Consider the following 11,807-nt stretch of genomic DNA (forward strand, 5'->3'; position numbering starts at 1 on the left):
GTGGCCACTGCCACAATCTGGTTCTGTTGAGATTTGCCTCAAGGGCCCTCAGGTAAAGACCTGTCCCCTGCCCACCTCTGTGACTCTCCAGCATCCCTGATTATCACCAGTGGCCTCTGCCTGACCCCTCCCCCAAGACTGGCCCTTCCCTCCCTCTGTTACCCTACTTGCTGGGGCACAGACCTTGACCCAGCCTTGCCCTACACTTGGCCCTGATTTTGCCCCTTTGGCTGTCAGTTATCTCTTCGGACCTCAGAAGAGAGAGGACAGTCTCTCTTGCTGTGTGGCCTTTTCCCAGTTACTCCCAATGATAACATCGTATATAACCAGAGTATAATAACCAAAATCAAGAAGGTGACATCAATACAAGACCTTTAACTGAATTATAGACCGTATTCAGATCACACCAGTTTTCATATTTCCTCATTGTTTTTGGTATATATTTCTACAAACATTTTTTTTCTTTTTTTAGTGTTTTTTTTTTTTTAATTTTCACTATGAACTTCTATCCTCAGTGTAGCTATAATTTGCATTTTTCTTATAGTAAATGAAGTGATAGTTTTCGATAAGTTTAAAAATCATTTTTACATCTTTTTTCACAAATTGTTCATATTCTTCTGCCCATTTTTCTATCTGATTTTCACATTTCCCCCTCAAATTTAAAGAGTCCTTCATAGGTTAGTGATATTAGCCCTTTATCTATGATATATGTGATAAACATTTTCTCCCAGTTTGTCAGCTGTCTTTTGACTTTAATCATGGTGTTTTAGACACGGAAAAGTTAAAGAAAATTTTATGTAGTCAAATGGATTCATTTTTTATTGCATTTGGATTTTGAGTCATAGTTCGCCTTTTCTTAAACACAAGCTGTGGAGGAATTCACCCATATTTTCTTCTAGAACTTGCAGTTTCATTTTTTACATTTAGGTTGTCATCATTTAAGAGTTTTTCTTGTGTAAGGTGTGAGGAGTGGATCCGGATCAAAAGAAAAGAAAAGAAGAGCATTTTTGAGACAATTGGAAATATTTGAATAAAACTCTGTTTTAGATAATAGTATTAAATGAATGGTAAATTTTCTATTATAATGGTATACCGTGGTTATGTAGGATACTGTCTTTTCTCTTATGAGATACTGTATATCCGCTGTATTTAGGTTTGACATGTCCCGATTTCTTCAATTAACCCTTAAATGGTTGAGCAAAATTATGTATACATGTATAAAATTATATGCACATATATAAAGAGAGATTAATTAAATGTGACAAAATATTAGCAATTGACGGCAGGCAGATGGGTGTTTACTCCTTGCAACCTTTCTCGAGGTTTGAAAACAAAAAGTTGGGGGGAAGTGCGCTACGCGGGATTTTAGGAGGCGGACAAAGTGCCAGGACTCTTTAAGATGGGCCCCGCCCCCTACGTCCCTCATCCGGGCCCCGCCCACCCCGGAAGAGCTGGGCCCAAGTCCCGCCCCTTTCCCGCGGCTCGCGGTCTCCCAGCCCTCTGTGGCAGAGCGCAGTCACGTGAGCCCGGCTGCGGCTCCCTGCTCCGGGCTGTGATGGTGGCCCCGATGGACCGCTCCCCTGGAGGCCGCCTGGCCGGAGCTCTGAAGCGGACCCTGGCGCTGACCCTGGTGCTGGCTCCGCTGGCCGGGCTGTTCCTGAGCGGCCGGACCAGCGCAATCCAGACCCCGGGGAGCCGCTGGGGGTCCGAAGGGCCGGTCTCACCCGCCTCCCGCAGCCGCTCGGTGCTCCTGGACCCCCAGACGGGCCAGCTGCGTCTGGTGGATGGCCGCCATCCTGACGCTGTGGCTTGGGCCAATCTCACCAACGCCATTCACGAGACCGGGTAAGGGTTGGCCCGACCCCGCGCCGAACTAGCCGAAGAGGGAGGTGTGTGGGCTTCAGGCCTTGTCTGTCCCTAGGACCAGCCTCTTGCTGGTGTCAGTGTCCCTGACTCCCTGGGGGTCAGTTTCTCTCATCTGAGGATGCAGTACCAACATCTAGACCACGTCCCAGGTTGGGTGGAAGCTAATGCATCTTCTCAACTCATGGGAGCCAGTCCCCTCGCCTTCACTCTGGGGTCACTACCTCTGTCTCCCCCTGGAGGCCAATTTCTGGTCATCAGGGCCACAGTGGCTTCCTCTGGATCCAGTCCATGGCTGATGGGTGATACAATAACTCCTATTCCCACAGAGGCCAACTTCCCTTCCTCATAGTTCACTTCCCTGCACCTTGGGTCTGTGGGGTGGTGAGCTCTCTAGTAGACTTAACTTTTAACTTCCTTGATTATACCAGCCCTTTGCCTGGGTTCCAGAATCAGGGCAGCACAATTGAGCCTGGGTTCCAGACCAGCCAGAAAACAGAGGTTCCCTAAATTCACATAGACCCAGATAGTAGCATTGCCTGAGCTCTGCTCCTCCCCTCCTTTTTCTCTCTGGGTTCAGGGGACAGTTGCTTGGCCAGATACTTAGTATAGAGCCAAGTGCTCCATCCTGGACAGTCATGATTACTGTCCTTATCAGCGGGACTGTCATTCTGATGTGTGACTCACTTAACTCCTCTGCCAGTCTGGGCTCCCATTTCTCCTGGATTTTGAGGATGTGCTTTGGCTGGGAGGCTGGGTGATGCCCCTCTCAGGCCTTGTACCAGAGCTCGGGCCCATTCATTCATTCGTTCACTCACCTGGCGTGCTTGGTCTTGGAGACACAGAGATAAGCAGGTGGGGTCCCGATCCATTGAGGAGACAGTGCCAGAAACCTGAGTCAGTGGGAGTGAGGACAATTCTGCTTCAAAACCTTGTCAGCAGGGCCCAGGCCCTGGACCCGGCTTTGCTGGGGATCTTAGAGAACTCTGAGTCCCCAGCTCCCATCCCATCCTGGGCTCATCCCAGTGCTGAGACTACACAGCCCCCTCCAGCAGGCATGGCCTCCTCCCACTGCTGTCCGCATCCATTTTGCTGGCGTGCATTAATTCCTGCAGGTGTTGGGGAGACACGGACACTGAGGACACCCTCATTCTGGTGCTCTGTGGCACTTGGGAGGGTATCAGATAGACAGACAGAAGGGCGATTTGGGGGAGAGGACTTGCTGTAGACACAGGAGCCGGGTAGAGCTAATCTGGGTTGCCTCCCAAGGAGAAGAGGTCATAGAGTCAGCTGGCATCTCGGGAGGGAACCAAGAGCTCTGTGGCTCCGTGACTCTGGAATCTGGTGACCTATTCTCTGCTGACTCACATGTTTTGGCCCTACTTAGCAGAGCCAAGAGGGCATGATAGAGCTCTGCTTGGATGCCAGCTAGAGGAGAAGACACAGAGGTGAGGCCCAGCCTGGGGACAGACAGGGCTGTGGCTGCAGGAGGCCCCCCAGGCCGCCTTGCTCTCAGTTAGAGAAAACGAAAGTGGAGGGAGGGCTTCCTTGGTTCTACGGGTTGAAAGCTCTTCCAGGCCCAGCTCCACCGCCCTGGCCTTGGGCAAATCACTTCACTCTCTCAGCTTGTTTTCCTCACCCGAAGGGAGGGCTTGAAGGGAAATCAGTGGGATCACAGAAAGCACTTCTGTGTATTTACTACTGAAGGAAGGAACGAGTCAAGAGAAGGGGGCGGGTATAGGTGTTCTCTGCCCCTTTTACAGGTGAGGAAGTCGGAGAAGCGAGCCCAGGTCTCTTTCACCCTTCACTCGCTCCCTTCACCTTTCCACCACCTTTTCTGTCTCGTCTCTCGTTCTCTCCTCTCAGACTCACATGCCCCTTTTCCTCTGAGTCCGACAGCACTTGGGGCTATGATGTAAGGAAAACTGTATCTGAAGTCCCCGTTTTATAAGCAGAGAGACTGAGGCCCTCGAAGACACTTTCTTGAGAACTCAGGGGTGAGATGAAAGAAAGCCACGTGGGTGTGCCGGCCTCTGGTCAGCAGAACCTCTGATTCGTGGGTAATCGCCTCAGTTTTTGAAGGGTGGAGACCAGGCATTTGACTCTTCACCTAGAATGGGGATCCCTTTTTTTTCCCTGGTCCCCAGATTTCGCCACTGGGGATCCTGAGATAAATTCCACGTCCACTTTCCCCATAATCTCTCCTCTTTCAGTGGTGCTGTATCTGACCTTGGGCCAACATTCCCCAGCCAGCCCGGGAGCATTTAGGATTTGGTGCCTGGGGATCAGAAATGCCTCCAGGTATGTCTCAGAAAAGTCACGAAAGATAAACATGCCCTCAAAAGTGAGAGAGGAGTGATAGCCACAGAAAGGGTGGGCCCTCCACCTAGTGAGGGTGTCAGGGGAATGCCGTACACCCAAGCGGGGTGGTGATTCCTGCCCATTGCACATGAATGGCCTGGCTTTTCCCAAATGTGGCCTTCGATTAGACCCTAGGGTCAGCTCAGAGAGGTTAGCCGCTCCTGCCATAAAAAAGATTGAGTTAACAGATCCAGTGCTGCCAACTTTTTGTTTTTGTCAAGCAAGCGCGCTGAAAACAAAGCAGAACTATGTTTATTAACTTCTTTCCCTTTTATGTTTTATCTCGTAAGGAATCAGCTGTTTCAGAACCAAACAAGCAGAAAGCACACAATCTCTGAATAAAGATTAGTCTTTAACGGGCACATTTAGCTTTAGGAACACGCTCTCGTCTGTGTTTTTCCCAGGAGCTGAGGTAGAGTTTCTCAGAGCTGGCCACCAGCACAGCTGCCGACGTCCAGGCCTTCCCATTTTACAGATGAGGAGCTGAGCCTGGAAGGTCAAGGTGTGGACTATGAAGCAGAGTCTCAGGTTTACTTACTGAGCTCTGCAGGTGGCAGTGGCGCTGAGGATGGCGAAGACCTTGCAGGGTCAGAAGAAATCCTATTAGGGTTTAGGGCCTGAGGCAACAGAAAGATCTTCAGAGATTAACCTGGGGGTGGGGGCGGGGAGCTGGGAGCAAAACCTCACAACTGGGAACCTCCCCAAGCAGGGTTTTCTGAGGACTCAGGCAAAATGAATAAAAGTCATCTAAATTCAGTCACCCCAGGGGCCCTTTGGAATAAGGTTGCGCTCTCTGAACAAAGGAAGTGATTAATGCCATATTTGTGGAACTGCGGCCTGGCAGAGCTTGGGGGATGGGGGGTAGGGTGGGGGGGAATTCACTTTCCACTCATCCTCTCCTTCCTGCCCAGTCATGCTGCACTTCTTTAAACTTTTATAATTATTAGAAAAGTAATTAACTTTTCCTGGCAAAAATTCTCGCAGTTTCAAAATGTGGGATGGGATGCAGGAGATAAAACTCACGCCCTCCCCCCAATTTTTTCTTTCCGTATATAACCACTGTTAGCTCTTTCTTCCAGAATGTTCTGTGCATAAAGAGGCCTAAACATACATACACATGCATGTGTACAGGTATATATATGTCTGTGTAATGCTTTTATACACGGGGTTATCTGTGTCTACTGTTAACGTAAGACATGTCTAAACCTGTAGAGAATTTTTATAAGAGCCAAAGTGAGGACACGTGCCAAGGAGCAAGGTATCAGACGCTCCTGAGTGTAACAGATTTGCAGCTGCTTTTATGCATCTGATTACGTGGCGGTGGGAAAAGGCAAGGTTGGGATCCGATTACGGGATAGTTGACAAGATTCCGTACTCTCTCGACGGTGATTATTTCAAAGGTATGTCAACCTAGATGCACAGACATAACAGTCAGGGCTTAGTTAAGGCAAAGATAAACCTTTTACTAAAAAGTTGCATGCCGGGGCATGACTACTCACCGTGAGCTGCCCCGTTGGGAATTAACGATCAAAGCACTCTGCGAGGTTACTTTCCGTAGAACCCCCTTTTTCTTATCCCCACTGCCGTTTGTCGCTAATCCTTTTTCAGAAAACAAAACAACTTTGTTTCTTTGTCTCTGACACCTTGTCAGCACCTGGCATTCTAGAAACCCATTGAATGTTTGGCTCGATTATCCTGTCAGCTTCCTGATGACAGACTCTTTGGGAGGGTCCAGTTTCCCTGGGCTCTGGTGAAAACTGCTATAAACGAGGCCCCTCACAGCCATCTCTGAGGGCTCTGTGAGCACCTGGTCACAGGATGGGTTCCTAAACGCTGCTGGTCTCCAGGGCTTCAGCCCGCGGCCTTGACTGAGCCCAGGCGCCCCTCGCAGGAGCAGCTGTTTACTAGGCATGGACTGGAGGGAGGCTGCTGGCCTCGTTTAAAACTGTCTTACCAGCCTTTTCGGTTTCATGTAGTTTGTGTTTGGTGTCCCTCGATCCCTATTTTTTATTTTTATTTTTATTTTATCATGGGGTGGGTCTCATCTGGGGCCCTGTTATAATCTTCCTCCCATCACCAAACTTGCCGGTCTTCCCTAACTCCCCTCAGAGATTCTCAGATACTTAGGGTGCGTGGAATGTGTGTTGTCTCCAGGCAAACGCCATAGCAACCCTCTGAAGTGGGACTCGCTAGCCCCACTTTACAGAAACTGAGGCCCAGAGAGGTCAAGCAGTTTGCCCAGAGATACACAGCTGATAGGAGAGAGACCTGGCCATTCAAACAAAGTCCGGGGGACCCACACACCCAGATGCTCTTTGTACTCCACTCTCCTGGAAATGTATGGAAATTTAAACATTCATTCTAGTCTCTTGTGCTTCTCTGTCCCTATATATATGATTTTATGTGAGTCTTTATCCTGAAGTTCATGGCTCCCATCTTCCTTTAATAAGAATTAACCTTCCCCACCACCAAAAAACCCCACAAAACTCAGCTGAGTTAGAGGCTCAGAGCACGTGCTCTGGAATCTTAGTCTAAGCTCTGCCGCGACCTTGGGCAAGTGACTTCACCTCTCTGAGCCTCCCTGTGTTCCCACATCTGTAAAGTCAGGAGAATAAAACTCATGTCATAGAGTCTTGGGAGAATTTAGAGAGAGAAGTAAACTTGTGATGTGCTTAGCACATGCCTGGGGGCTGTCATTAGCCACCATGGTGGGGGGTGCTCGTTATCAATCCCCACATCTCGTTGGCCCCAGGGTTCTTTGCCTTGGAACTTTCATAGTTCAGGCTTCCTTGTTTTACTTTCCTTTTCCTCTGCCGCTTCCCTAGAAAGCTCCTACTTAAACTTCAAAACCCAAAGCAGCTGTAAGCTCCCCGGTCTTTCTAGATTTTACTCAGCAGCAGGAGTGTACCTCTTCAGGACACTCCCTTGGCATTGTATTCCTTTTCTCACCATAGCAGTTACCCTGTTATGTCATCATCTGTTTGCGTGTCAGTAACACCCCCTCACCCCCACGTTGGCTTTTGAAGGCCAGGACTGAATGCCATTCCTCCTCATATACCCTCAGCGTCTGGCACCCAATAAGCACTCAGAGAGGCTTGCTTGCCGAAAGTATTGCCTGTGGTTGTGTTTATAGTTTTTCCCGTCCAGAGTTGCCTCTAGGGCAGAGCTATTCTTGTCCTGGAGCTCTGTGGTGGCATTTTAGCTAACTTCCCATGAGATAGCCCTGGCCGTGCCTGGCTCTCCCTTGTCTTGTGGCCTCTTCCAGTTCCCATGAGTGTCCTATTGCCCTCATTTTCTTCATAGAACCTAAAGGAACAGATTGACAGATTAGCTGTACAAAAATGAAAACCTCTATATGGCAAAAACAAAAGCAAAGATAAATGAAAATGCAAACATCTCTTCAATATTAGTGACAAGCCAAAGGCTAATACGTATATAGACAGTTTCACCAAGCAACAAGAAAAGGTTTAAAAAAATACACTGGAGAGAAATGAGTAAAGGACAGGAACCAAAAACTATAAATGACCAATAAGAATAAGAAAATATATGTAACTTAACTAATTAAAAGACTATAGTTAAAACAACATGATTGAATTTTTCATCTATCTCCTTAGGAAAGATGAAAAAGACTGATAGGAATCATTTTAAGCAAAGGAGTGGGCAGACAGGACCAGCAGGTAGATATAGTCTCGGGCCGTACCCCAGATGTCCTGACTGGAACTGGCTTCCGAACAAGGTCTTCAAGTGACGTGGATGCACATCAGAGTCTAAGAAGCTCTGCCTCACAGGCGTGGGGGCCAGCCTGCCTGGAATTGAACCCAGGCTCCCCTCTTTGCTACTTCTGCTCTTCGGCAAGTGTATCAGCTAGTATTGGGCAACAGTGCTGTGTAACAAATCACCCCGCAAACCCAGTGGCTTAAAACAACAACCATTTATCCATTTATCCTCATGGGTCCTGGGGTAGCCGGGGCAGCTCTGCAGACCTGGTCCACTCCACATGTCTCTTATATTTCTGGGGCCGGTGGGCTGGCCAGGGCATCTTATCATAGCAATAGCAGAGGCCCAAGTGGGCAAGGAGAAACAGAGGTGGCCTCTTGAAAGTTAATGTTATAACTGGCACACAGTCACTTCCCCTCACATTCCTCCAGATGGCCAAGGCAAGTGAAATGACATGACTGAGCCCAGATCAAAGGAGCAGGGAAGGACCCTTGGCCATTCGTGGAGGGACTGTAAAGTGACTCAGCAAAGGGCACGGATATGGGGAGAGGGGACAGCCATACGCTCTCCCGCAGCAGTTAAGTTACATAATTCTGCGCTTTAACTGCCGCCTCTCCTGCATGACGGAGACAATGCCCGCGCCTGCCTTGCAGGATTGTAGGTTCGTCCAGAGGGTTAAAGAGCTGACAGATGAGAAAGTGTGCAAAACAGTGCCTGGCACAGAGGAGGACCTCCGTAGATGGGAGCTGGTGTCATTGTGGGGGTGGGAACGAAGGTTAGTGCAGCTTTTGCGGGGAGGCCGTTGGTCAGTGTCTATAAAATTAAAGCCATTTTGACCCAGCATTTCTCCTTTTAGGGGTTTAGCCTGACAAGTGCACAAAGACAGACAGTCACGTGAAAGGTAGTGCATCACCGTGTTGTTTTTTATGGTTTAACACTGGAAGTGGCTGTGCATCAGGCTGTGGGCCAGTTTCACGCCTGTCTCTGCACTGACCAGGTGTCCCCTCTCCTCCCTCTCCAGGTGGGCCTTTCTGGAGCTGCACACCAATGGCCACTACAGCGACAGCCTGCAGGCCTACGCTGCAGGCGTGGTGGAGGCTGCCGTGTCTGAGGAGGTAAGGGCCAGGTGGAAGAACCTAGGGCTCCCGTCTCCCCTACCCCACCAGACGTGTTCCCCAGGGAGCTTTGGAGGGTTCTGAGGTATTGCAGAGTGGGCCCCCTGCCTCCAGCCCTCCATCCAGTTGGGGAGAAAAGGCTCACATGCATTCATTAAAAATTAACATGAGGTACGATTTGATGAGTATAAAAAATACGCAACATAGTCCAATGGAGCATAATTAGAAATGAACACCCAAGCTAAACCCTACGGTGTTGCTGGTACCATCGAAGTCCCCTCCCAGCCCTAACCCCTGGCTCCCCTCCCCACAGAGGCACCCACCACCCTAAATGGGGTGCCCCACATTCCCTTATGTATATTCATTCAGTCATTTATATTGAGATATAATTCATATGCCATAAAACCCACCATTTAAAGATACACAATTTAGTATTTTTTTTAGTCTCTTCGTAAGGTTGTGCAGTCATCACCACTATGTAATTCCAGAACATTCTCATCACCCCAGAAAGAAACCCCGTACCCATTAGTAGTCACCTCCCTTTTCTCTCCTCACCCCAGCCCCTGGCAGCTGTAAATGTACTTTCTGTCTCTATAGGTTTGGTTATTCTTGCCATTTTATATAAACGGAATCCTACAGTGTCTGGTCTTTTGTGACTAGCTTCTTTCACTTAGCATCATGTCTTTAGGGTTCATCCCTGTTGTGACGTGTGTTGGCACTGTATTCCTTTTTACGGCCAAATGATATCCCATTGTATGGATATGCTGTTTATCCACTCATTAGTGGATGGACATTTGAGTTATTTCAACTCCCTTACTTTTGTTGTTAGTTTTAGTACATGTGATGAATCCTTAAACAACCTGTTACTATGCTTTACTTGATTTGGGGCTTTATAAAAGTGATAATCATACATTTCAGAAGTCGGACAATATCAGAACTAGGGGAGGCTATGGTGTGACAGCCAGGCTCCTACACCATGGGTGGAGGTGTGACACCCACTTTGGAAAATAATTTGGTATCAGCTCGTAGAGTTGAACACAGACATGCTTTGGGACCTCGAGGCCCCTCTTCATAAGTGTGTGCCTATGGTGTGTGTGAGGTGTTTAAAGCAGCCCCAAGGTGGGGACACCCAAATGCCACCAGTGGGTGAGTGGGTAGCCAGATGTAGAGTCACACAGCGCAGTACAGTAGAGTGAAAACGAATTAGCAACGTGGATGAAACAGATGCATGATGGTGAGGGGGAAAGCGCACGTCACAGAGGACAGCGCACAGTGTGGCAGCCTTTTATGAAACCCACAGTCCTCATTCTGACACCTGCTTGCAGTTTTGGATGCCTTCCTGGGACCCCAGTGTCTGGGGAGATGGTCAGACACTGGGCCAGGCTCGTGTTGTGTTGACTGACCAACTGAATACATATATAGATTGGGGATCCCCAGGAAGAGGGGAGATGTAGTCTAGGACAGATTTTGAGTGCTAAAGGCTTTCAAAGGAGGGGGGTGCCCAGAGGCGTTGGGCTCTGTTGGGGGTAAGAGCTGGATGGATGAGAAAGGCTTATAGGGGAAGGAAGCAGCAGCGTGGGCAAAGGCGCAGAGGTGGCCTCACCAAGGTGCCAGCTCTTTGGAGACCTGGATAGGGGAGAGGACCCTGAGCCCAAGTGGGGAGCCAGTGGGGTCCTCAGAGCAGCGAGCAGCTCGCCGCTCTGCCCTCGCCCTCCTCGCCCACCCCACAGCTCATCTATATGCACTGGATGAACACGGTGGTGAATTACTGCGGCCCCTTCGAGTACGAAGTCGGTTACTGCGAGAAGCTCAAGAGCTTCCTGGAGGCCAACCTGGAGTGGATGCAGGAGGAGATGGAGTTGAACAAGGACTCTGCTTACTGGCACCAGGTGGGTGCAGCCGCCATGCTCAGTGGGATGGGGTGGCGGCTTGGGTCTGCTGTGGGGGCCTGCCACCGCTGTGGCTGCTGCTCTTCCAGCTGGTGACTCACTTGTCTCTCGCCCCTCCTGGCCAGCCCTTTGGTGTGTCCGTTATCTCCATCCTTTCTAGCTGACCTGTCATTCATCCGTCTGTCCAATCGCCCTCTGTCCTCCCTTCTATCCATCCACTTGATGGAACGCCAGCTGTCCATCCTAGCATAGTTCTTTCTCCAACCCATTCTGCCCTCCTGCTGTCACAGGATCTCCGTAGACACGTCATTCATTGTTAGCATGTTGTTTTACCTACATACAAGGGAGATGGCTTGCTTGATTGATTATATCTGATGCAGGTGAAAACAGTCTTTATAAAGAAAAAGAAAACTAGAAAACCTAGAACGTTTGGGGACAATGACTTGTTTTCCGTTGCTCGTGTGAATTGCCGATTAGCTGGCTGCTAACAGAGAGACCCAGGCAGGCGCTCTGCCTTTGGGCTGCTGGCCAGGTCATTGATAAAGTCATGTATTTATGGATTCCCCAGAACACCTCAAGAGTTTTAACTGTGAAGTACACACCACAGGTGGTCTCTGGAAAACGGCTGTCAGTATCCGTTAGCACCTCCACTCGCCTAGACCAGGCGTGCACCTTTCCCTCAGAATTTCTCACTGTGCACCCACCCGCCTCCTACTCATATCCTTGCTGGAACAGGCTCTTCCTCCTTCCCATCCATCCATCCACCCACCCAACCACCCATTCATCTATCCACCCATTCATCCACCCATCCATTCACCCACCCACCCATCCATCCATCAACCCATCCATCAATCCATCAATC

General features: G+C 49.3%; 1 protein-coding gene across 1 annotated transcript in view; it reads left to right on the forward strand.

Annotated features, from left to right (window-relative positions):
* Positions 1-1,485: 1,485 nt before the first annotated feature.
* Positions 1,486-11,807, forward strand: part of PLBD2 (phospholipase B domain containing 2) — a 23,561-nt gene continuing 13,239 nt past the window's right edge. Inside the window, exons 1-3 of the mRNA XM_006908578.3 lie at positions 1,486-1,845; positions 8,963-9,056; positions 10,787-10,945. Coding sequence (XP_006908640.1) covers positions 1,556-1,845; positions 8,963-9,056; positions 10,787-10,945 — 543 coding nt within the window. The 5' untranslated portion in view covers positions 1,486-1,555. The remainder of the gene's footprint in view (positions 1,846-8,962; positions 9,057-10,786; positions 10,946-11,807) is intronic.

Source organism: Pteropus alecto, unplaced genomic scaffold, assembly GCF_000325575.1.
Source record: "Pteropus alecto unplaced genomic scaffold, ASM32557v1 scaffold113, whole genome shotgun sequence".
NCBI lineage: Eukaryota > Metazoa > Chordata > Mammalia > Chiroptera > Pteropodidae > Pteropus > Pteropus alecto.